At 39.4% G+C, this 27,259-nt stretch overlaps 1 protein-coding gene across 4 annotated transcripts in view; it reads right to left on the reverse strand.

Annotated features, from left to right (window-relative positions):
* The window catches only part of lpgat1 (lysophosphatidylglycerol acyltransferase 1), a 75,669-nt gene that overhangs the window by 23,812 nt on the left and 24,598 nt on the right, over positions 1-27,259 (reverse strand). For all 4 annotated transcript variants that reach the window (XM_073050893.1, XM_073050896.1, XM_073050895.1 and 1 more), the window contains exons 6-7: positions 24,963-25,230; positions 7,231-7,357 (exon numbers count right to left, since the gene is read on the reverse strand). In XM_073050893.1, the coding sequence (XP_072906994.1) occupies positions 7,231-7,357; positions 24,963-25,230 (395 nt within the window). The remainder of the gene's footprint in view (positions 1-7,230; positions 7,358-24,962; positions 25,231-27,259) is intronic.

Below are 27,259 nucleotides of genomic sequence, written 5' to 3' on the forward strand. Positions count from 1 at the left end.
AGTGGGAGGCCTTCAAAGGAGAAATTTTGAGAGTGCAGAGTTTGTATGTTCCTGTCAGGATTAAAGGCAAAGTGAATAAGAATAAGGAACCTTGGTTCTCTAGGGATATTGGAACTCGATAAAGAAGGAGAGATGTATGACATGTATAGGAAACAAGGAGCAAATAAGGTACTTGAGGAGTATAAATAGTGCAAAAAAATACTTAAGAAATCAGGAGGGCTAAAAGAAGACATGAGGTAGCATTGGCAGTCAAGGTGAAGGATAATCCAAAGAGCTTCCACAGGTATATTAAGAGCAAAAGGATAGTAAGGGATAAAATTGGTCCTCTTGAAGATCAGAGTGGTTGGCTGTGTATAGAACCAAAAGAAATGGGGGAGATCATAAATGGGTTTTTTGCATCTGTATTTACTAAGGAAACTGGAATGGAGTCTATGGAAACAAGGCAAACAAGTAGTGAGGTCATGGAACCTATACAGATTGAAGAGGAGGAGGTGCTTGCTATCTTGAGGCAAATCAGAGTAGATAAATCCCCAGGAGCTGACAGAGTATTCCCTTGGACCTTGAAGGAGACTAGTGTTGAAATTGCAGGGGCCCTGGCAGATATACTTAAAATGTCGGTATCCATGGGTGAGGTGCCGGAGGATAGTTCTGTTGTTTAAAAAAGGCTCTAAAAGTAATCCGGGAAATTATAGGCCGGTAAGTTTGACATCGGTAGTAGGTAAATTAGAGTACTAAGATAGGATCTGCAAGTACTTGGATAGACAGGGACTTATTAGAAAAAGTCAGCATGGCTTTGTGCGTGGTAGGTCATGTTTAACAAATGTATTAGAGTTCTTCGAGGAGGTTACAAGGAAAGTGGCTGAAGGGAAGGCAGTGAATGTTGTCTACGTGGACTTCAGTAAGGCCTTTGACAAAGACCCACATGGGTGGTTAGCTAGGAAGGTTCAGTCGCTAGGTATACATGGTGAGGTAGTAAATTGGATTAGACATTGGCTCAGTGGGAGAAGTCAGAGAGTGGTAGTGGAGGATTGCTTCTCTGAGTGGAGGCCTGTGACTAGTGGTGTGCCACAGGGAGTAGTGCTGGGTCCATTGTTATTTGTCATTTATATCAATGATCTGGATGATAATGTGGTAAATTGGATCAGCAAATTTGCTGATGATACAAAGACTGGAGGTGTAGTGAACAGTGAGGAAGATTTTCAAAGCTTGCAGATGGATTTGGACCAGCTGGAAAAATGGGCTGACAAATGGTAGATGGAGTTTAATACAGACAAGTGTGAGGTATTGCACTTTGGAAGGAAAAACCAAGGTAGGACATAAAAGGTAAATGGTAGGGCACTGAGGAGTGCAGTAGAACAGAGGGATCTAGGAATACAGATACAAAATTCCCTAAAAGTGGCATCACAGGTAGATAGGGTCGTAAAGAGTGCTTTTGGCACATTAGCCTTCATAAATCAAAGTATTGAGTATAAGAGATGTAATGTTATGGTGAGGTTGTATAAGGCATTGTTGAGGCCGAATTTGGAGTATTGTGTGCAGGTTTGGTCACCGAATTACAGTAAGGATATTAATAAGGTTGAAAGAGTGCAGAGAAGGTTTACAAGGATGTTGCTGGGACTTGAGAAACTGAGTTACAGAGAAAGGTTGAATAAGTTAGGACTTTATTCCCTGGAGCATAAAAGAATGAGGGGAGACTTGATAGAGGTATATAAAATTATGATGGGTGTAGATAGAGTGAATGCAAGCAGGTTTTTTCCACTGAGGCTAGGGGAGAAAAAAAACCACAGGATATGGGTTAAGGGTGAAGGGGGAAAAGTTTAAAGGGAACATTAAACTTCTTCACACAGAGAGTGGTGGGAGTATGGAATGAGCTGCCAGATGAAGTGGTAAATGCAGGCTCACTTTTAACATTTAAGAAAAACTTGGACAGGTATATGGATGAGAGGTGTATGGAGGGATATGGGCTAGGTGCAGGTCAGTGGGACTAGGCAGAAAAATGGTTTGGCACAGCCAAGAAGGGCCACAAAGTCTGTTTCTGTGCTGTAATGTTCTACTTTCTATGGTTCTAACAGCAGCGAGCTGTGAATGCGGGCTGGATGGACGCTGCTCAGCGTGATGGAGCTAGAGATGTTTCTGACTGTGGCTTCTCTGTCAAGAAGTCCAGGATCCAGTTACTGCGAGAGGTGCTGAGATCCAAAGAGGTGTTTACCCACCATCTTCTGAGGGACAATTATATTTCATGCTGAGCTAAAGTCAATAAAAAGCAACATAGTTTATGTGGTACAAATTTAGCACATTAGGTCCAAACTTCCAGGTGGGATAGGAGAGTGGAGTGGCATCATCAGTGGACTGATGGGATTTAACCAGCACTACATTATTGTTGAGGTCGGTGCCAATGGATGATAGTTTTTGAGGCAGATTACTGTCATCCTCTTGAGCACCGGGATTATGGTGTCTACCTTGAAGCCCAAGCAGAAAGTGAACTGTTCCAAAGAGATGTTGAAGATGTCTGATAGAACCTCTTAACTGGGCTGGTACCAGGTACTTTATCAGGTCTTATGTGGGTTGACCCCGGCAATCAACTGTGACCAGACAGAGTGCCTGGTCCTTGGGGATGGGGGAGAAGAGGGGCCTTCCTTGCTGGCACATCGATCTATGCATCAAACTGAGCATAAAAGGCATTCAGCTTATTAGAAAGAGAAGTGGTACTGTTGTTGACATGCAGGGTGGACTTGTGGTCCGTTATAGTCCAAATGCCCAGCCACATTTGCCTCATATCTCTAGTGTTACAGAAAATGGCTGCATATTTTCTGTGAATCATCCTGTTTTGCCTTCCTGATAGTGTTCAAAGTGCAGCTCTTTAGCCGTGCCCAGACCTCTACAGTCAGCCATGGCTTCTGATTTGTCCTGACAAAATCAAATCAAATTTAATTATCAATCATAATAGATACAGTAAACGAAACAGTGTGAAAACCAAACACAGCACATTCAAAATAGCGAGCAAAGAAGCACGTTCACACAAATATATATATATATTCTAAGACCCTCAGTAACATGCCCCGCAGTCGATGGTGCAGACTCCTGACAGTGTACAGATGCACGCATTCCACTGCTCGAACACAGGAAGATAGCATCGATGGGCGAGGCTGAGCACGGATGCCATGCTCCACTGCCTCCAGTGTTTCCTCACCTGGTCTGCAGCAGTAGGCAAGCCTGTGGCTTGGGGCCCAGTCCTCACTACAGCTGAGGCTACACAGCTTCCAGGTCATCTGCTGCACCACCAGACAAGGGTAAACAGGCCTGCAGGAACTTACATTTTCACTGTCCAGTAGAGTCTTGTGATCGCAAGTGAAATATTTGAGACAATCTCCCACGGTGATACCGCACACTGCCTTTGCACACCAACTATGGATGCCTATGCACAGCAGGCAGCAACACGGTCTGCAGCTCCTCCGACATCCCGGCCAGCTCCTCCAATCAACGAGCAGCTCACTCATCCCTGAAGTACCCCAAGTTCTTGAAGTAAAATTGTCTTGCAATTGTAAAAGAACATTTAACGAAGGAAAAAAACCACAGACATGTTTAGCAACTGTGACGTCCTCAGCGCACTTCTCCATATAACCAGTCACAAATTGTGTATATCAAACGATATTAACACAATAGTCGTAAGTAGCCGCGTCCCTGAACATGCACCAGCCCGTGTTTTCAAAGCAGTCCTGTAATGCTGACAACACACAAAATGCTGGTGGAACACAGCAGGCCAGGCAGCTTCTATAGGGAGAAGCACTGTCGACGCTTCAGGCCGAGACCCTTCGCCAGGACAGACAAAGTAATGCTGAGGTTGCTCCTTCTGTGCACGTCTTTATCTCCTTCCAACTGAGTTAACTTATTTAATGACAGGCCGTAAGCAGAATTAGCATAACAAATAAGTGGACAGACTATGCAAAGTGAGGACTGGGAACAGCTTTGTGTGCACCTGGAATGTTGGCATAAACCAGGTCTAATGTGTTCTCACCTCTGGTAGCAAAGTCAACAAGCAGAAAGAATGTAGGCAGGACAGTTTTTAAGTTAGCACGGTTGAAGCTGCCTGCAACAATAAAGATAGGGGCGTGTGAGTTTGCAAGTCTCTGATGGTGCCGGGGAGTTCACGTGGCACTTCCCCAGTACTTGCATGGGGGAGGGGGTGGGGGAATGTATACAGCCACAATTACAATAGCGGTGACCCCTTGGTAAATAGAAGGGCCTACAGTTCACTGGTAAGAACTCTACCATAGGCGAACAGTGGGTCATCACGAGCAGAGTATTCACGCTCCAGTTCTTATCAACGTACAGTCAGCTCTCCTTATCTGCGAGTACCGCATGCACGAATTCAACCAACCGCAAATCAAGAAAACCCGGACGTGCTCTTGTTTGAGCATTGTTCGCCTCACATCTCGTTCGCTCGCTTCTTTGTTCCTGTGAAAAAATGGCTCCTAAAAAGCAATTACGTGGTCAAAGCAATTCCTCAAAGGCTACGAGCTAAAGTGCTATCTCTCGCCGAGTGTGTGACTAGAGCACATGTCACAGAAGCATATCCCTGTTGATGGCCAAATTATGCGTGAAAAAGCTCTTAGTCTCTATGAGCACTACTGTGACGGGTTGATGAGAGCAAGAGGAAGGAGTTTAAGGCTAGTAAGGGATGGCTGGCTGGCTACGTAAAATGCTACAGCCTCAAGAACATAAAGATCACAGGAGAATCACCATCGGCTAATGCCGAGGCTGCAGCAGCGTTCCCAGAGGAGCTCAAGAAACTCGTAGAAGAGAAAGGCTAACTTGCAAGATTTGTTTGATGATGCAAAGAAAAAGAGACAGCTTCCTATAACAATGTTTCTAACTAAAGCATCTGCAATTCTGAACTCTCAACGTTCAATGCTTGAAGATCCTCAGCCCTCAACCTCCACAGTCCCTGACTTTAGTATTATTGAGCCTCCTCCAAAGTATCCTCATTCCCTAAACAAGTCAGTGTAACAACTGCTGTACAGATATTACAAGTTTTACTCGTTGTTTGGTCATTGTTCGCCTCGCGTCTCGTTCATTCACTGCTTGTGTTGTGAGTGAGAGGAACTTGTACAGTTTTTCTTGTCAATATTCCCTAAACAAGACAGTGTAACAACTACTTACATAGTATTTCCATTGTATTAGGTGTTACAAATTCTGTAATCTAGAGATGATTACAAGTTTTACTCGTTGTTTGATCATTGTTCACCTCGCGTCGTTCGTTCGCTGCTTGTGTTGTGAGCAAGAGGAACATGTAGTTTTTTTTCTTGTCAATATTCCCTAAACATTACAGTGTAACAACTATTTACATAGCATTTACATTGTATTAGGTATTATAACTAATCTAGAGATGATTTAAAGTATACAGAAGGATGTGTGTAGGTTACATGCAAATACTACGCCATTTTACATAAGGGACTTGTGCATCTGCATTTTTTGGTATCCGTGGGAGGTCCCGGAACCAATCCCTCGCGGATAAGGAGGGCCGACTGTAGATACATGCACCTCATATATTTCCGTCAGGATGAGTCCATCTCACACTGATTTAGTCTCAGAAGCAGGGAATCTAGTTTATTTTCTTGCCATCAAACACCTGAAAGCAGAATCATTGGGAAAGCTGGCCTGCTGGGCTTCACCTTTGGAGTTGTACGAGGAGCAGTGTGCTTTCCACACATTTGTTTTCACTCTGCCGACATCTCTCCTGAGTGGCTGCAGCAGGTGACAACATGGAGCACACAAGCCCATGCTGCACAGTTCTTCTGCTGTCCAGCACCTCATGAGCGAGATGAACTTACAGTACTTGATGTTCTCAATATCCAGTCGAGTCTTGTGACAAGAAAGGTATAAAGGATGAACAATTGCAACATTAGTTGGAAACCGTAGTGGCAGCCATCTTGTTCATTCAGAAAAAAAAGATTGTGGAAGCATTGTTATAGAAAATGGCATCAGTGAAATTGGTAGAGTGCAATGGAGTCCTTGCAGGAATCAGGATGGGAGGTTTTGTCAAGAAAGCTACAGAAACCTGCAGAAACCTTTCCTTTAAAAAAAAATCAGGCGGACTGTGTGTTTTGCAGAGTACCTGTGCTCAGTCTGCAAGGGGTGTCAATTACCTGTCACTAATACTCCATCCCACTGGCTTTCTTGCATTTTTGGGCTCCAACACTTTCTACCCAAATACCCTCTTCCATTTATTCACATTGAAGATCAGAGGGGACTGAGTCCGGCCAGCAAGACCCAAGCTGGCCCAATCCCCAAATGTTATTGTAAAAAGTACATGGAGCTTAGAAAAAGAAGAAAACAAAATTAGAAAAATAGAAAGCTATGAGTAAGCCTAGTAATTTCTAAGGTAGGGACATGTTTGGCACAACTTCGTGGGCCGAAGGCCCTGTATTGTGCTGTAAGTTTTCTATGTTTCTATATTAATCACTACCCCTGAGATGGAGATAGAGAATGCAAAAAAAAGAGAAAGTCAGAGATGGTCTATGGAGAAACTGTCAGAAAAAGTGATGACACTTTCAAGTTCAATACAAGAGTAGGAAGCAGCTGATACAGATCATCGATGTACCATTGATAGATCGAGAGAGAAGTGCCCGAGTAGGACTGAAAGAACAACTCTTCCACTTGCACCGAAAAAAGGCAGGCATAGCTTGGATTCATTCAGAGTAACACTCTGATACGGAGCAAGTGAAAGAAGCTAAAAGGACAGATTGTTGAACATATTTCCTTTGTTCTTAATAACCCGCCCCCTGAAAGTTAAAAATAACTCATTTCTTACTTTGCCAAGTTCATTAACCTAGAATATGGACCCTGTGGTTCTTTCCAAAAATGTAAATTAGCTTGCTTTTCTGGTTTTATTTTAGGTACTTGTGGATTTGGATTATCTGGAATATAAATCTATTATCTGCCAATCCCAAGAGAATATGCAAGTATTATTAACATTGCCTTCCCCAAAAGACATTTTTTTTCAGCATTCTGGGGTCAAGACAACCAAAGCAAATGTCAACTTTACAATCTGAATGGGTCTTGTATCTATACCTTCAGTCAGTTTTCTATAAACCACTGAATAACTGAACAAGCTCCTCTTGCACATTAGTCAGCAAACACATCATCCCAAATTATAGATGCCTATGTTCCATCAACCCACAATTAAGTGCTAACAGAATGACATTACAGTTTTGAATTAGAAGAACCTACCTGTAGTGAACATGTGTGATGGTTGGTTCTCTGTAGCCAATGATCCACGTCTGAATGTCTATTGGCTTTGCTTTATGATATGCAATGGTAATGTCTATGACCCACTGGAGACCTTTGTGTTTGACCACTACATAAGATAGAGACAAAGAAAAAAAAACTTAAAATCAGGAAAATTTACATTATTACTGCTGTGCACATCTTTGTGAAATCACTAATCAAACCATAGTCAATGCCAAGTTATATGTGTAGAGTTCTATAAGTAAGTATAAATAACATTATTTCAATTGGTTGGGAAATTCTTTATTGAAATGCTTGTAAAGACACGTAGGGGATTGTCAAGTTAACCCATTTCCCAGATGCAGAGAACACCAAAATCAGTCAGTTAAGAAAAAGACACAGCAGGATTGCAATAATGAGCGGTTTTATTAGATACAGCAGAGATTAGTGAAAAGTAATCCACGTGTGTGTGGGGCTGGAGGCCCCAGTGTTAAAACAGGCAAGAAGTTTCCTTATTTAAAGTACATTATCAATACTTGCGTAATCTTACCTTTGAATTTGAGTATTATGATAAACAAGAAAAAAACTATTGCTTGATCCACTCTGCTTCATACAGTTGTGATACGTCTTGTGCCCCGGAAGACATTATTTTATGGCAATTCAAACATCTTACGTTTATAAGTACATTTATTTTAAACAATATATGCCGTATGTAACTCTGAAATTAGTCTTCCCACAGACAGTTACAAAACAAAGAACCATGGAACCAACTTGTTCAAAGACAAACATCAACCCCACACCAATCAAACATTTGCACAAATGGAAACAAAAAAACGAGCAGAAACAGAGAATACAAAAACACAGAATCAGAAATATCCAGAATTAATTCAAACTCTTAAAAAGCGGGGACGTCATGTGATGACGTGGGATTCCAGCTCTCCCGTAAAAAGTAATAAAACAAAGTTTAAGTGAAGAAGAGTTAATTAATACCTTCTAGAAACTACTTATAAACAACTCAGGATTATCTTTGGATATGTCTCCTAAACAGAAACAGAAGAGAACTACTACTTTGAAGACAGTGCAAGTCGGCAGGGAAGAAGGCCCAGCCATCTTGGCGGAGCCTCGTACTCAAGTTAGATCTCCTCCTGGCGAAGTACATGCCCCCTCCGATGGTGCAGGGCAGGAAGCTGCGGCAAAATCGACGGTCTCTAAGAAGAAACAGCAAGAACGGTGCATGCGTGAAGAAACGAGTATGCACAAACAGGTGCAAACAGAACTACAAGTTCCAACTGCGACTGGAAGTGAAAATGAAAGTGAATCGGAAGTAGAATCAGATTCTCTGGAAAACACAGATGAAGAAACAGAAGAAGATGAACAGGAGGAAATTAAAGGTGGAAATTTTTCTGGAGACATAAGAGAAGTCCTGATACAAATAATGCATGAATTAAAAGTAATAAAAACAGATATTAGAAATGTGAAGATTACACTTGATAAAGTGGTGGAAAAACAAAAGAAGATGAACAAGAAAGTTAAAAAGTTGGAAGAAAAAATGGGAGACAGCACTGAAAGAATGGATAAGATGGAAGATAATATTCTTGCCTGGACATCAGAAAGAAAACGGTTGTTGGAAAAAGTAGATGTGCTTGAAAATTTTAGCAGACGAAACAACATTAAAATTGTTGGTCTTAAAGAAGGTATGGAGGGAGAAGATTCAATAAAATTCTTTCAAAAATGGATTCCGGAAACTTTGGAAATGGAAGAGGGAAGTCAGCTAATTGAAATTGAAAGGGCTCACAGAGCTTTAAGACCAAAACCTCAACAAGATCAAAATCCACGATCAATCTTGATAAAATGTTTAAGATATCAAGATAAAGAAAAGATCTTGAAGGCAGCTGCTCAGGATGCCAGAAAGAGAAATGGGCCATTGATGATAGAAGGGAAAAGAGTTCTTTTTTATCCTGACATAAGTTACAACCTTTTGAAGAGGCAGAAAGAATTTAATTCAGTGAAAAAATCCTTATGGGAAAAGGGTTATAAATTTATATTGAGTTACCCAGCAACATTGATAATTTTTCTGGATGATGAAGAAAGAAGATTTTTTACTGATCATCAGAAAGCGGAGAAATTCGTACAAGAACTCCCTAATATTCGCGAGATGCAGTAAAGAATTATAGAAATGAAATGGATTAAAGATGAAGATTGAGATAGGGATTGGATTTGATGGACATTTATGAGTAGAAGAACACAAATATACTTTAACTATATGATAGAAAGGGAACAAGAAAAAAGAAAATAATTGACATTAACTTTTCTTTCCTCTTCTTCACTTATATATATATTATTTTTTTTCTCTCTCTTTTCTTTTTTTTGTGGGGGAGCTGGAGGAGCTTCTGATCGATGACTGCGGGATTCACGTGCGCAATCATGGCGATTGCCATGACCCGTAAAATGGAGGGGGGGTAATGTTGTGTTCCTTTTGATTTACAACATTAGTGGGGGGGGGGGGGTACTTTGTTTTTTTTTCTCTATATCAATTATCTTTTTTCTATTTTTCTTTTTTTTGCCTGGATGATTGGGGAGAGACACATAGCAACATGGAGAATTTTAAAGAGATTTCCCAAGGTAGTATGAATGACTAATTTACTTAATTTTTTAAGTTTTAATGTTAATGGGCTTAATGGACCTGTGAAAAGAAAAAGAGTTTTAACATATATTAAGAAAATGAAAGGAGATATAGGTTTTTTGCAGAAAACACATTTAACAGAGACAGAACATCAGAAATTAAAGAGAGATTGGGTTGGAAGTGTTATTGCAGCTTCATTTAATTCAAAAATCGAGGGGAGTTGCAATTTTGGTTAATAAAACCTTACCAATTAAAATACAAAATGTATTAATTGATTCTGTGGGGAGATATGTGATTATACATTGTCAAATCTTTTTGGAATTATGGACTCTTATGAACATTTATGCACCAAATGAAAACGATGCAAAATTCATACAAGAAGTTTTTTTGAATTTGGCCGACGCACATGATAAAATATTAATAGGTAGAGATTTTAACTTTTGTTTAGACCCAGTTCTAGATAGGTCAACTAAAGCTGTTACAAAATCAAAAGCAATAAAGTTAACTTTATCATTAATGATAGACTTAAATTTGATTGATATATGGAGAAAAATTAATCCAAGAGAAAGAGATTATTCATTCTATTCAAATAGACATAAAACTTATTCAAGGATTGATTTTTTCCTATTATCAAAGAATATTCAGGATAGAGTGAAAAGTGTGGAATATAAAGCAAGAATACTGTCAGATCATTCCCCCTTGATAATGACAATGATAATGATGGATAAGGAGGAATTGGTTTATAGATGGAGATTTAATTCAATTTTATTAAAACGTCAAGATTTTTGTGATTTTATGAAAAAACAGATCCAATTTTTTTTGGATACAAATTCACATTCAGTTGAGGATAAATTTGTATTATGGTAAACAATGAAAGCATATTTGAAGGGTCAGATAATAAGTTATACTTCTAAAATTAAGAAGGAATATATGGTAGAAATAGATCAATTAGAAAAAGAGATTACAAAATTAGAAAAAGAATCCCAAAGGTATACGACAGAAGAAAAATGAAAACAACTTGTCAATAAAAAATTACAATATAATACACTCCAGACGTATCGAACAGAAAAAGTAATTATGAGAATTAAACAGAGATACTACGAATTAGGTGAAAGATCACACAAGATTCTTGCTTGGCAGTTGAAAACAGAACAGGTTTCCAAAACAATAAATGCAATTAGAACAAGTGCAAATAAGATTACTTATAAACCTTTAGAAATTAATGAAACTTTAAAAAAATTTTCCTCCGAGTTATATCAATCAGAATCACAAAATGAGATTGCTGAGATAGACAAATTTTTATCACAAATAACTCTTCCAAAATTAAATTTGGAAGAACAGAAAGGACTAGATATGCCCTTTACATTAAAAGAGGTTGAAGAAGCTTTAGGATCACTTCAGAGTAATAAATCCCCAGGAGAAGATGGTTTTCCGCCTGAATTTTATAAAAAATTTAAAGATTTATTAATCCCTCCTTTTATGGAGTTAATATATCAAGTGCAAAGAACGCATAAACTCCCACAATCTTTTTCGACAGCGATAATAGTATTGCCAAAAAAAGATAGAGATCCTTTAAAACCAACATCATATAGGCCTATCTCTTTGTTGAATACAGATGATAAAATAATAGCAAAAATTTTATCTAATAGAATATCTAAATATTTACCAAAATTAATACATATGGATCAAACAGGCTTTATTAAAAATAGACAATCGACGGATAATGTAACTCGGTTACTTAGCATAATTCATCTGGCACAAAAAAGAGAGGAAGTGAGTGTGGCAGTTGCTTTGGATGCAGAAAAAGCATTTGATAGATTGGAATGGGATTTTTTATTTAAGGTATTGGAAAAATATGAGTTAGGAAAATCTTTTATAAAATGGATTAAAACCTTAAATATTAGTCCTCAAGCTAAAGTAGTGACAAATGGTCAAATTTCAACATCATTCCACTTAACAAGGTCAACTAGACAAGGCTGTCCATTATCACCTGCCCTATTTGTATTGGCGATAGAACCATGAGCTGAAATAATTAGAACGGACTCAGATTTTGTGGGCTTCAGAGTTAACCAAGAAGAATATAAGGTTAATTTATTTGCTGATGATGTTCTGATTTATTTAACAAACCCATTGCAATCGTTGCAAAAATTATCTTTTAGATTGGAAAAATATGGGAAAATATCAGGGTATAAAGTAAACTGGGATAAAAGTGAAATTTTACCCCTTACCAAAGGAGATTATAGTCAATGTCGACTAGTAACTCAATTTAGATGGCCAACAAATGGTATAAAATATTCAGGTATAAGAGTCGACAATGATATAAAGAATTTATATAAACTAAATTATTTGCCATTATTGAAAAAAATAAAAGAAGATCTTGATAAATGGATGATGTTACCAATAACACTAATAGGTAAGAGTTAATGCTGTAAAAATGAATATATTTCCTAGATTACAATATTTATTCCAAACATTACCAATACAACTGCCTCAGAAGTTTTTTCAAGAATTGAATAAATGTGTGAGGAAGTTTCTTTGGAAGGGAAAGATGTCAAGAATATAGTTGGAAAAATTGACATGTAAATTTGATTTAGGAGGGTTACAACTTCCAAAGTTTAAGAATTATTACAAAGCAAATTAACTTAGAATTATTGCATCTTTTTTTGATGAAGAAAAACCGGCATGGATTAGAATAGAACTAGATAAGATAGGAGAAAATATACCAGAAGATTTTATATATAAATGGGAATCCAAATGGATACGGGAAAAGAAAGAATCTCTTATATTAAGACATTTGATTGATTTATAGAATAAGGTAAATATGGATGATGAAATAAAGAAATCCTTATTAGCAAAAAGAACCTTAATTCAAAATAGGCTTATTCCTTTCACAATGGATAATCAACTTTTACATAACTGGTTTCAAAAAGGGATCAGATATATAGGTGACTGTTTTGAAGGAGGTATATTGATGTCGTTTGATCAATTAAAGAATAAATATAAAATATCAAATAACAATCTTTTCTGTTATTTTCAATTAAAGGCCTATTTACGAGATAAACTGGGTCAAACAATGTTAATGTCAAAACCTAATGAAATAGAAATCTTAATTCAAAAAGGAAAATTAAAAAATTTACATCTTGTATGTATAACTTGATTCAAAAACAGACAATTAAACCAGGAATTCATAAATCAAGACAAAAATGGGAAACTGATTTGAATATTAAAATTGATGAAAAAACTTGGTCAAGACTATGTTTTGATAGTATGATAAATACAATAAATGTCCGACTTAGATTAGTACAATATAATTTTTTACATCAATTATATATAACACCACAGAAAATAAATAGATTAAATTCAAATTTATCTGACCAATATTTTCGATGTAATCAAGAAATTGGTACCTTTTTACATTCTACTTGGTCTTGTTCTAAAATTCAACCTTTTTGGATAAATTTGACTTTTACTGGAACAAATTATTGGAATACAACTCCCACATAGCCCAATATTATTTTTATTAGGTGATATTGAAGGGATAATACCGAAACCTAAATTGAGTAAGTATCAGAAAAAATTTATTAAAATTGCATTGGCAGAAGCCAAAAAAGCTATTGCAGTTACTTGGAAATCAGATTCATATTTAACTATGGATCATTGGAATAATGAAATATATAGCTGCATTCCACTTGAAAAAATTACTTATAATTTAAGAAATGAATATGATATATTTTTGAAAATTTGGCACCCCTATCTACAAAAGATAGGATTAAATATATAGGTCCTTTGAAGATAAAATTATAAGTTATTTGGGGAAAATAAAAACTAAAGTTATTTTGAACTCCATGGAGCATGTGGGGATCCTCCGATATCCAGGCAACCTTACTATTTTTTTTTCTTTCTTTTTTTTCTTTTCAGATAGGGATCTAAGGGGGGGGGAGGGTTAAGGGGAGGGGGAGGGCCAATATTAATTTTTCACTATTCTAATATTCTATTCATTTTATGTAATTCTCTTAAAAATTTAATAAATAAATAAAAAACTCTCAAAAAGCCATGGTAAAATTTGAAAAGTTATTCTTAGTCAGCATCTCTGATTTAAGAGAGTAGTTTCATAACCGCAACACTAATATATTCCAGGTATTAGTAAAAGAAAGAAAAATATAATTAAGTTGCAACTATAAATGACAAAGTTTCACTGAGAAAAACGTAACTTTCCTTTAAAAAACTGCTGTTATTATAGCCATGTAATTTGTTCAGGTAATATAATAATCCATGCTGTGAAGTATAATTATATTCTTCCACTCTGCATACAGAACAACATTGCAATCACTTTGTTGCAGCAGTTACATGGAACGAGTACATATTTAGTATGCTTTTCCAAGCACCCTTAATCAAGCAATTTCTTTTACGTATACAAAATAGAAAGCAATGTCAGCCCTATTAACTACAACATTTTTAAAAAAATATACAATAGCTGACTTTCCTTCTAAAGTTCCAACTGCAGAAAGTACCAACTCAGTGGCATTGAAAACCCATACTAGAGAGTGACAGAACTCAGTTTTACTCAGTAGCTCAGTTTGCCTATTTAAAAGTAGTAAAGCTCTCTGAATTGTGGGTTCAAATTCAATGCCTAAAATATGATCTCAGTCAATGCAACTGATGAAATGCTGTAATTGTGATAAGCCTTCTCATTCCTTCCAAAGAAAGCAGATGTCAACTGAGGACAATTGGCTGCAAAACCAATTAACCAGCTTGCCAACACTGAGCACTGTCTGACTGTAACACTTTGAGATCACCTACAAATCATTTTATCTTTGGGCAGAAACCAGAAGGCCTTAAGGCATGGTCTCAGGCAACCGCCAAGAGTTTCAGACACTTTTAATTTAAGTCCATAAAAGTTTTTTATCGCATCACCCTGAGAGGCAGTGGACGATATGCATTTCCATTGAGCAAAATAAAGAGATTAGCCTTCTATTTGGCCGTTCATCTACAAACCCCATTTCCAGAAAAGTTGGGATATTTTCCAAAATGCAATAAAAACAAAAATCTGTGATATGTTAATTCACGCGAAACTTTATTTAACTGACAAAAGTACAAAGAAATTATTTTCAATAGTTTTACTGACCAACTTAATTGTATTTTGTAAATATACACAAGTTTAGAATTTGGTGGCTGCAACACACTCAACAAAAGTTGGGACAGAGTTAAAATAAGATTGAAAAGTGCACAGAATATTCAAGTAACACCGGTTTGGAAGACTCCACATTAAGCAGGCTAATTGGTAGCAGGTGAGGTATCACGACTGGGTATAAAAGTAGCGTCCATCAAAGGCTCAGTCTTTGCAAGCAAGGATGGGTCGTGGCTCACTCCTTTGTGCCAAAATTCATGAGAGAATTGTTAGTCAGTTCAAAAGGAACATTTCCCAACGCAAGATTGCAGAGAATTTAGGTCTTTCAACATCTACAGTACATAATATTGTGAAAAGATTCAGAGAATTCAGAGACATCTCAGTGCATAAAGGGCAAGGTCGGAAACCACTGTTGAATGCGCGTGATCTTCGAGACCTCAGGCGGCACTGCCGAAGAAACTGTCATGCTACTGTGACAATTATAGCCACCTGGGCTCTGAAGTACTTCGGAAAACCATTGTCACTTAACACAGTCTGTCGCTGCATCCAGAAATGCAACTTGAATCTGTATTACGCAAGGAGGAAGCCATACATCAACTCTATGCAGAAACGCCGGCGGGTTCTCTGGGCCCGAGCTCATCTCAGGTGGACTGAAAGACTGTAGAACTGTGTGCTGTGGTCAGATAAGTCCACATTTCAGCTAGTTTTCGGAAAAAACGGGCGTCGAGTTCTCCGTGCCAAAGATGAAAACGACCATCCTGATTGTTATCAGCGAAAGATGCAAAAGCCAGCATCTGTGACGGTATGGGGGTGCATCAGTGCCCACGGCATGGGTGAGTTGCATGTATGTGAAGGTACCATTGACTCTGAGGCGTATATTAGGATTTTAGAGAGACATATGTTGCCATCAAGGCGACGTCTCTTCCTGGGACATCCATGCTTATTTCAGCAGGACAATACCAGACCACATTCTGCACGGGCTACAACAGCGTGGCTTTGTAGACACAGAATGTGTGTGCTTGACTGGCCTGCTGCCAGTCCAGATCTATCTCCTATTGAAAATGTATGGCGCATCATGAAGAGGAGAATCAGACAACAGAGACCACGGACTGTTGAGCAGCTGAAGTCTTATATCAAGCAAATATGGACAAAATTTCCAATTGCAAATCTACTACAATTAGTATCCTCAGTTCCAAAACAATTAAAAAGTGTTACTAAAAGGAAAGGTGATGTAACATAATGGTAAACATGCTTCTGTCCCGACTTTTGTTGAGTGTTTTGCAGCCATCAAATTCTAAATTTGTGTATATTTACAAAATACAATTAAGTTGGCCAGTAAAACTATTGAAAATCTTTTCTTTGTACTTTTGTCAGTTAAATAAAGGTTCATGTAAATTAACATATCACAGATTTTTGTTTTTATTGTATTTTGGAAAATATATCAACTTTTCTGGAAATGGGGTTTGTATTTCCCTGGATTGACCCCTATGAAAATTTACTAGCAACTAACTATCACTAACCTCTCTAATTGGAGGTCACATGAATACGAGTCAGTGGTAACCCATTGCCTTTGTGTTGTCAGATGGGCCCTACTACTGGTGATGTAGGCATGTGAAATAAAATCCCAAGTTGTAGCCTAGCTAGTCTTCTGGATTTCTGCCTTTTCCTGCCCTCTTAATCTCCAATTTTCCCCTCACCTTCCATTAGTCCCAGATAACAACCTAACCCATCTGCCTCTCTGCATGTTCCTCCTGTCACCAGCCACTCCTAAGTAACCTTCTCCAGTTCTGCCTACTCATCCCCGTCACTCCCAGCACTGTGACAGTTCAGTAACAGAAAAATAAGTCAATTACTAACTTCTTGAGATAATGTTCTTACGTTAATAATGTTTATCTTTAACAGACAGCATTGAAGCTAATCAAACACGCCACTCAGGGACTTGTGCTAATGTTACTCTGTGACCGCACATGCCGGATTGTAACACTGTACGTGCTGTGTGTGGCTGGATGTCCCAAGCCTTGCACCTTAGCCCCAGTGAAACGACTTCTCATTTAGCTGAATAAGTAGGTGTGGTTGAATGACAAGAAAATTGAACTTCAACTTGAAGTATTTCAAAATTGAAGGGGAGGGGTGTCTTCAGCTGGGTAAATGAACCAAGGACAGGCAAATGCATTCAATCTGGGTAAGGGTTTTTGGGTAGTCAGACAAGGCAGGATTTGTACAGTGAGTGCTGTGGAACAGAGGGATCTACAGTTAGAATTCATGCACTTGCTGCTTTTTGGGAACTGTTAAAGGCAGACAGGATGAAGAAGGCATTTCGCATGCTGGCCTTCATCAATGAGGGCAATGAGTATGAGAGTTTGGACATTATGTTGTAGTGGTACAAGATGTTGGTGAGGCTGCACCTAGAAAATGAGGGACAGTTTTGGTCACTCATTTATAAAAAGAAACTGGAAAGCAGGCAATGGAGATCTACAAAGATGTTGCCAGAACATGAGACCCCGAACTACAGAGAGAGGGTGGGCAGGCTAGTCTTTATTCCATGGAGTGCAGGAAACTGAGAAGTATCGTGGCTGAGGTGTACAAAAGCATGAAAGGCATTGCTAAGGTGAGTACACACAGTCTTATTCTCAGGGAAATGGAACCAAAAACTAGAAGCTATGCAGATTTAATGGGGATCTGAGGGGCAACTACTTCACACAAAGGGTAGTACATGGAATGAGCTGTCAGAGAAAGTAGTTGAGGCGAATACAATAGCAATGTTGAAAAGTATTTGAATAAATATATGATAAAGTTTAGAGGGATATGAGCCAAGTGTGGGTAAATGGGCTGAATGGCCTGTTTCTGTGCTATATTAGAGTGTGACTATATAATGAACTATGTTACAGATCATGGTATGATATTGTATACACTAAATATTACACATGCCTATACAAGGCACATCACAAAAGCAAGCAAGCTTGGTCTTGCATTTGTCATCACTGAAGGCACATTTTTTGGGTTTTCCCTTTGCATTTAAGCCCCATGAAGCTGCAGCATTCGGTTTTCAGAATAAAAAGCAGTAAGGGCCTTTCTTCACAAGCATCCTGAGGAAGGGACTGTCGCTGTACTGTGGGGTAGCGAGCTCCATGACTGGGACACAGCAAAAATAAAGGACTACTGTCAGGTTGCTGTGCAGCTTGTAGCTCGTGGTACCCTTGTCCCTCTTGGTGCAGAGATCACGAGTTGGAGAGGTCTGGCCCAGGCAGGAGCCTGCTGCCCTATTTGTCAGAGCTGCACAATACAGCCACCCTGCATCAATGATGGAGGTGATGATTGCTTGGTGAAGTTTACGGCAGACCGATCGGGGGGCTGCTTTCTCCTGGATGACACAAGAGTTACTTGAGGGTGGAAAGTACTCCTTCATGATCCCAATCAGAGCTCGGACCTTGGGGAGTCAGGAGGCAAGGTTCCTAGCCTCTGACCTGTTGTCATATGATACTGATGTAGCTGGGCCAGCTGAATTTCTGACCCTCACGATGCTGAGCGTGGGAAATTTGGTGATGCCGTGGTCTGTTGGCAGACTCTCTTGTTGGAAGTGGTTGTTATCTGGTATGCCTGCAGCACCAACATTACATGCTCCTATTAACCACTGTTTGTGCAAATGTAGGTGTAAACCACATCACCAGACTTGCTTTCCTGTGAAATTGGAGATAGCAACACAAATTTCTATGCAAGCACTTGAAGACTGTGACAAAGTAAAATAAGTTATCCCCCAATGTTAATGGGATCACCAAGTCTCTTCAATACTGCACTATGTAAACAAGTCTTTTGGCAATTCACTGGCCGGAATGTAGAACCAGTGCCAATAACTTAGTGTTGCAGCAAAACTCAACACAAGTTGAAACTTCTTCATGTTGCATGTTTACAAAATGTACTTGTGCTGGATGATAGGACATTGGAACATAATTAGGCCATTTGGCCCATCAAGTCTGCTGTGTCATTTGATCATTGGAGATTTATTTTCCCACTCAACCCCATTTTCTGGCCTTCTCTCAATAACTTTAAATGCCATTACTAATTATGTACTCAATCTCCGCTTTAAATATACCCAATCATTTGGCCTCCACGGCTGTCTGTGGCTATAAATTCCACAGATTCACCACCCTCTGGCTAAATAAAATCTTCATCTTTGTTCTAAAGGGTCACCCTTCTATTCTGAAGCTGTGCCCTCCAGTCCTAGACTCCCCCAATATAGGAATCATCTTCTCTACAACCACTCTATCTAAGCTTTTCAATATTTAATAGGTCTCAATGAGATCACCCATCATTTTTTTGTAAACTCCGGCAAGTACAGGCACAGAGCCAACAAACACTCTGCGTACATTAACCACATGGTCATTTCATAAACCTCCTCTGGACCCTCTGCAATGCTGGCATGTGCTTTGTTTGACACAGGGCCCAGAACTGCTCATAATTCTACAAATGCGGCCTGACCAACACCTAATAAAGCCTCAGCTTACAGAGGAAATAAAGATGTGAGAACAGGAAGAGAAAACACTAAAACGAGGATGTTATTAACAAAATACATTTGAAACTGCCAATTGAATGTCATGAACATGAACCCAAGTTAAATGATTTTCAGAAAAGCAGTGTTTTATTATTTACTGTTAATACTTAATTCTTCTCTTCACAGAAAAGAAGGAAAATAGATGACTGTGCCCTGGGACGAAATAAGACAAAACATGCTAGTTTCAGAATCCAAGGAAATGCACTTTATATAAGTAAAACTTATTTTTCTGGATGAGCTGACACTCAACTGTGCAAACAGAGATAAGCTGCACTTGCTGAGCAGTGAGATTATGAAGAATTTACAGTAAATAAAATGGAATATAGTCTTAAATTTGCAAGGAGTGGGTGAGGGTGTGGGGAAAAATTTGTTTTAAAGATCACAAGATAGAGGAGCAGAATTGGCCCATTGAGTCTGCTCTGCCATTTCATCATAACTGACCCAATTTTCCTCTCAGCCCCAAAATCCTCTCTTCTCCCTGTATCCCTTCTTGCTCTATTTTGGCATGGATTTTCTATCTCCCATTGCAATTTGTCGGCAACATCCTTACTACTGTTTGGGGAGTGGGGTGTATACAGCTCCCATCAGTGTCTTTTTACCCTTGCAGTTCCTTAGCTCTATCCACAATGATTAACACCTTCCGACCCCATGTCACCTCTTTCTAATGATTTGATTTTATTTTTTGGCCAGAGCATCACCACCCACTATCCTGACTATCCATTCGATACAATGTGTATCCTTGGATATTAAACTCCCAGCTATAATCTTTTCAGGCATGAATCTGTGATGCCTACATCATAGCTGCCAATCTGCAACAGTGTTTCAAGGTCATCTACCTCATTCTCATACCTCATTCAGATATACTGCATGCATTCAAACACAACACTTTCAGTCCCGTATTCACACTTTTCGATTTTGATTCCTAACTTTGTCTGAGGTCTTACCAACATCTGCCTCCACAGCCTACCTCTCCACTAACTGTTTTGGCACTCTGGTTCCCATCCCCATGAAACTTCAGTTTAAACCGCATCATGCAACGTTAACAAACCTTCCCGCTAGAATATTAGTCCCCCTTTAATTCAGGTGCAAACTGTCCCTTCTCTACAGTTCCTACCTTCCTTCAAAGAGAGACCAAAGATTTAAAAGTTTTATGCCCTCCCTCTATTCTAACTCCTTAGCCACGTAATAAACTGTATAATCTTCCTAGTTCTAGCCTCACTAGCATGTGGCAAGGGTAGCAATCCTGCGATCACAATCCTGGAGGTCCTGCACACAACTCCCTGAACTTGCCAAGCAGAATCTTGTCATTCATCTTAACCAGGTCACTGATACCGACATAGCTGTTCACCCTCCCACTTAAGAATGCTCAGGACTTGATCCGAGATATCCCGGACCCTGGCACCCATGAGACAACATGCCCCCTGGGAATCTTGTTCTCACCCACAGAACCTCCTGTCGGTTCCCCTAACCTCTTCCTCCCCCTTCCCGCTCGAATCACTGACGCAGACTCAGTGCTAGAGACCCAAGCACTGTGACTTTCCTGTTAGGTCATTTCCAATCCACCCCCCGCCCCCCCAAACACCGACAGTATCCAAAGTGATATACCTGTTGTTGAGGGGGATGGCCACAGGGGAACTCTGCACTGGCTCCTTAATCCCTTTCCCCTTCCTGACTGTCACCCAGTTTGCTGTGTCCTGCACCTTGGGTGTAGCTACCTCTCTATATGTCCTATCCATCACCCCTTCAGCCCCGAGTGATCCGGGTTTTACCATTTAAGTTAATGTTCAGTTAAAGTAAGTCCTTTGAAAAGTAGTCTAAATTGACACACAGAATTACAAGTCCAAAATTATGTCAGCAATACTTTTTAAATATTTTGTTAATGCTATAGCTCAGATGTAGCTATTGATCAAATATGGACATTGACTGGCATCTCGACATTTCTTCACAATGTCATTTGTAGGATTGACATTGAGGCTTTGATCAAGTATGCTACCCTATAGATGTGGCCATGCTCTCTTCTCACTACTGCCATCAGAAAGGTGGTACAGGAGCCTCAGGACCCCCGTCACCAGGTTCAGGAACAGTCAACCATCAAGCTCTTGAACCATAGGGGATAACTTCACTTGCCCCAACATTGAACTGTTCCCACAACCTATGGACTCACTCTCAGTGACCCTTCACCTTGTGTTCTCGAATGAGTGATTTTTAAAATTTCTTTCTCTCTCTCTTTTGTATTTGCATAGTTTGCTGCCTTTTGCACATCGACAGCATGCCTATTCTGTTGGGTGTGGTATCTCATTGATTCTATTGTACTGCTTGGATTTACAAGCCATGCCCGCAAGAAAACAAATCTCAGGGTTGTATATGATGACATGTATGTACTTTGATAATGAATTTACTTTGAAGTTTGAGCTCCAGCAACTTCAGACCAGCTTTGCTGTGATTTAGTAAAACTGCCTGTTTCTGAGCTACGTGTAGTGCTGTTTCTGAGCTACATGTAGTGCCTGTTTCTGAGCTACATGTAGTGCCCGTTTCTGAGCTACATGTAGTGCCCATTTCTGAGCTACATGTAGTGCCCGTTTCTGAGCTACATGTAGTGCCCGTTTCTGAGCTACATGTAGTGCCCGTTTCTGAGCTACATGTAATGCTGTTTCTGAGCTACATGTAGTGCTGTTTCTGAGCTACATGTAGTGCTGTTTCTGAGCTACATGTAGTGCCTGTTTCTGAGCTACATGTAGTGCCTGTTTCTGAGCTACATGTAGTGCCTGTTTCTGAGCTACGTGTAGTGCTGTTTCTGAGCTACGTGTAGTGCCTGTTTCTGAGCTACGTGTAGTGCCTGTTTCTGAGCTACATGTAGTGCTGTTTCTGAGCTACATGTAGTGCTGTTTCTGAGCTACATGTAGTGCTGTTTCTGAGCTACATGTAGTGCCTGTTTGAGCTACATGTAGTGCTGTTTCTGAGCTACATGTAGTGCTGTTTCTGAGCTACATGTAGTGCTGTTTCTGAGCTACATGTAGTGCTGTTTCTGAGCTACATGTAGTGCTGTTTCTGAGCTACATGTAGTGCTGTTTCTGAGCTACATGTAGTGCTGTTTCTGAGCTACATGTAGTGCTGTTTCTGAGCTACGTGTAGTGCTGTTTCTGAGCTACGTGTAGTGCCCGTTTCTGAGCTACGTGTAGTGCCCGTTTCTGAGCTACATGTAGTGCCCGTTTCTGAGCTACATGTAGTGCCCGTTTCTGAGCTACATGTAGTGCCCGTTTCTGAGCTACATGTAGTGCCCGTTTCTGAGCTACATGTAGTGCCCGTTTCTGAGCTACATGTAGTGCTGTTTCTGAGCTACATGTAGTGCCTGTTTCTGAGCTACATGTAGTGCCTGTTTCTGAGCTACATGTAGTGCTGTTTCTGAGCTACATGTAGTGCTGTTTCTGAGCTACATGTAGTGCTGTTTCTGAGCTACATGTAGTGCTGTTTCTGAGCTACATGTAGTGCTGTTTCTGAGCTACATGTAGTGCTGTTTCTGAGCTACATGTAGTGCTGTTTCTGAGCTACATGTAGTGCTGTTTCTGAGCTACATGTAGTGCTCAGTGACTCTATGATTCAGATCATGAAGCATGTCAAATCTGTTCAATGAAAGCCAAAAAGCACTTGCTTCTGTAACATCGCACATGTCAAAGCAAGCTGAGCATGACTCGCTGCTATTTCAACAGCAATCTATCTTCCTTTTGTTTTGGCTTGTCTAATGTTCAAACATCTTCAATTTGAAAATCACAGCAGATACATCTTTATCACATTATCACAGTGTATATTATTTGTAAATGCACCTATTTATGTTAAATGCAGTCACAGTCTCTGCTTTACCTTTCATGTGTGGCAATTCTTTTCATAATCTGATAACGATTTGTCTTAGAATCTTTCCAGTTACCTATTCTAATGCAAAACCAGCACTTGTACACTTTCTCAGTTTCATACACAAGTACAAATATATTTTGTTGTGTACACACAACCAAATAATATTTTTAAGAAATAGCTTTAATTTCTTCCCAGTATACAGTCTAAAATGCTTGAAGTCACTCAGCAAATTAAGTCCCATTCACATGACCTGATTGTATCCTTTTTAAACACTATATTCAAACTTACAAAGTCACCTCACCTCCATTTTTACTTCTCCATGACTTCTGCAAACATTATTGCCAACAAGTACTTCCCAAGGCATAGTGAACACCATTTCTAAAGGCCAGTCTGGTAAGAGGGGAAGCCAATATTCAATTTGGAAACCTACCAAGATGTACTATGGAGTTTGCAGAACACAGTGGGCAACTGAATCCCCACCTGATACCAAGCTGAGCTCTCTGTGTTTGTCAAGTGGGATTGTACTGTTTGAAGTGGGTTAATTGGGATCCCTGCAACTGCTAGAGGGAGATGGTGGGTAAGGAGAAATTCCAGCATTGGGGAGGAGGTAAAGTTAGCAAATCCTTATGCAAACCAGACCTGTTCCACAAAACAATTCTGTACAGACACTTAAATTGAAATATCCAACTCCCTCTCCCCCCAAAGAGGCCTTCAATATTACAGATATTAGTCAAAAAGAGTACAAGTCTCTGCAAACAATCATCTTAGCAATTTATATAAGGCCAACCCTTTTCCTTGGAGAATGGTGACTATCCAACTGTCGCCCTCTTCTTCCCTCTCCACCCTAGTTCATTTTGGGGGAGAGTGATGAAAACTACTTCCAGCACTACTTGCCAAGCTACCCTGTGCAAGGTTGTTGAGTAATTAATCCATCTCCTCCTGCTCACTGAATCACAACTATACAAAAAAAACTCATTCAATAAATTTAAGGAAACGTCTTCGTTGATAGGTTATCCAACAGGACTGAAATCTACTCTCTGAAATGGACCTTTTAACATCAGAATTATTACTATCCACATTCTGAATACGATTTCTAAATGTTGGACCAGTATTTTGTTTTTCCAGCAGAACACATTACATGAAATATCTGCAACTGATAGCATGGGCTGTAACTCAGCTAACAACTACAGTAAGTCAGTCATCAAATAACTATTGCTATTGACAGCAACAGACAGAAAATGCTGCAGGAACTCAACAGGTCAGTGGAAGGGAATAAACAGTCAACTTTTTTGGGCAAACCACTTCATTTGGACTGAAAGGAAAGCGGCAGAGCTAGAATAAAGTGGGGGGAGGGAAGTACATGCCGGGAGGGGAGATGATGTAATAAGCAGAGGTATCTAATAGGAGAGGACAGTGAACCATGGGGAGAAAGGAAGGAAGAGGGGAACCACAGGGATGGACAGGTGAGAAGGGGTGAGAGGATAACCAGAATAGGGAATGGAAGAAGAGAGCAAGGGAAGTGATGGGGAGTAATTACTGGAAGTTAGAGAAATTGTCATTGATTCTAACTTAAGTTTGATACATACCTGGACCACTAACATCGCCAATTGCTCCATTTTCATGCTGTGCACACAGGGTTTGCAAGATCACTTCAGTAGCTCCCTGTCGAGGCAGAGTCACATGTTTCAGAAATGGCAAGTTGTTCTTCTTTGCAAATAGTTGGCTGGTTTCTCGCCTCTTCCGCAGGAAACCTCCTTCAGGAAACAATACAATCCACTTTCGGCCCCGGCTCCTGTAGTACTTTTCTAAGTGCTGCCGTAGAAGAATCAGCTGTTTGTCACGGTGAGCTTTACCCTAGAAAGTACAGGTTATAGGTGAAAGTTAATGAATCAAGGCCATTTGGCTCCATTATAAGAAAAATTTTCCCTCCAGTAACACTTAAACATTTTTTATTAACAACAGTGTACAAACTTGCAAAAATCACAGCTATGAATCAGGAGGCTATTTGCATTAGCCTACCAAAATAAACCTCAAAGTTCTGTATTAATCATTCCAATAATTTAATATCCCAAGCACAAAGCATCAATCTGTATTTATAATATTAAAATCAAGAACTTCCCATTTCTCAAATTTCAGTGGGAACTCGATGGGTCAAGCAGTATTTGCAAAGGCAAAAGGTGCACAACCATCTTTCGGGCTGAGATCCTGCAAAAGTCCTAAAGCAGAGTGTTGACCCGAAATAACAACTTAAGCCTTGTCACAGTAGTTGCTGGACCTGCTGAGTTCTCACAGTGTGTTGCGATACTTTCCCCATATTCCAGCATATTTTATCTTTCTCGAATTTGTCTTTCACTTTTAATGCAATGCTCCCTTTCTTTTTCTCTTGACAGTACTCCCCGTGCACCAACAAAATAGTAGCAGGCGTCTCATGCAAATGATCAATAATCAGAGGCAACACATCCCTGGTCCTGCTTCAGCTGGTGATGATATCCTGTCCTCTCTGCAGAGGCTCCACCCTTTGTTCAGGAGTATGCACTAGCTGAGCAATAAAGCTGGAGATAAGATAGCTCCTGTAGAGCTCTGCACAAGGATAAAACTGAAACCTAACCCAGCTACAGTCAACCCAAACCTGACCCAAGCAGTTACAATCTCCCCCCCCCCATAGGAATTTGCAGGCAAAGAAAAAAAAAATGACTTTTTAATGTTGCACATACTCTGTTATTGATCAAGCCAAGGACAAGTGGAGCACAGTGGATTCCGGTTCATTGGGACACATTGGAACCAGTACATTTTGGCCCAATTAAGCAGCTGCTCTAATTAATCAAACTTTCATGGAAATAGTTAAAAAGGTATATTTAAAAAAGACACACTACTGTTTAACTGAGTAATAAATTATGTATTTTAATGAAATACAGAATTAGAACACTACCAATATGACAACAGTACTAGAAAACAGTGTATTATTGACAGAGAAATTCATCCCGTGTACCGTGTTCTTTTGATTGACTGTAAATAAACACATCGGCACAGACACCCAGCATCTGCCTGAATTGCCTTCATGTAATTTTTTCAAAAATTGCATCTTCCAAATCTTCATTTTCATTGTAATGTTCAAGATGATTGTCAATAGCTTCAATTTCTTCATCATTCATAACTTGTAGAAAATGGTTTCATTCTCACTCCCAGCTGTTTCTGACGTCTCCAAGCCTGAATGCTTGAAACCACAGTGAGCAAAACAGTTCTGAATTGTCTCCCTGCTTATTTCTCTGTAACCATCAGTGACAAAGATCACTGCTTTTTGAACACAAACACGTGCAACTGATATTTAAAAACTGTTCAGTTCAAACACGGGTGTCTAACGGCCATGACAAGTCCATGTGACTCTCACTAGTTAGAAACTGCTCCGAACATCTCCTGTTAAGTGGCATAGTAACCCAAATAAACAAAGGGAATCACATCTATTTTCTCAATTAGATGTTGTTCTTTAAAAATTGTCCCAAATAAATGGCAGCCCTGATTAACCAATGGCCCAATTACCAGAATCCACTTCAGTAATAAAGAAAGGCTCCTGACTTGAACAAAGAACACGCTGACTGATTTGAAACAAAATGGAAATGTTTTAGACTACACATCCACATCAAACAGTCAAAAACAAACACGTTTGGGTCAGGTGGCCCAGCTCAAAACAGCTGGAAAACCAGCAACCGGAGAAGCAGAGTACTGAATGAAAAGCAGTTCCCTTGATGCACTTTGGATGGAACCCAATTACAATATTTTATTACTATTTGCTTACTATAGTCTACAAATATTAAAAACACAAATCACATCACTTACAGTGCATGATCCATCCTGTGACAGCAAGGAAACTGTAACTGTGATCAGG

This window comes from Hemitrygon akajei, chromosome 7 (assembly GCF_048418815.1).
Source record: "Hemitrygon akajei chromosome 7, sHemAka1.3, whole genome shotgun sequence".
In the NCBI taxonomy this organism is placed as follows: Eukaryota; Metazoa; Chordata; class Chondrichthyes; order Myliobatiformes; family Dasyatidae; genus Hemitrygon; species Hemitrygon akajei.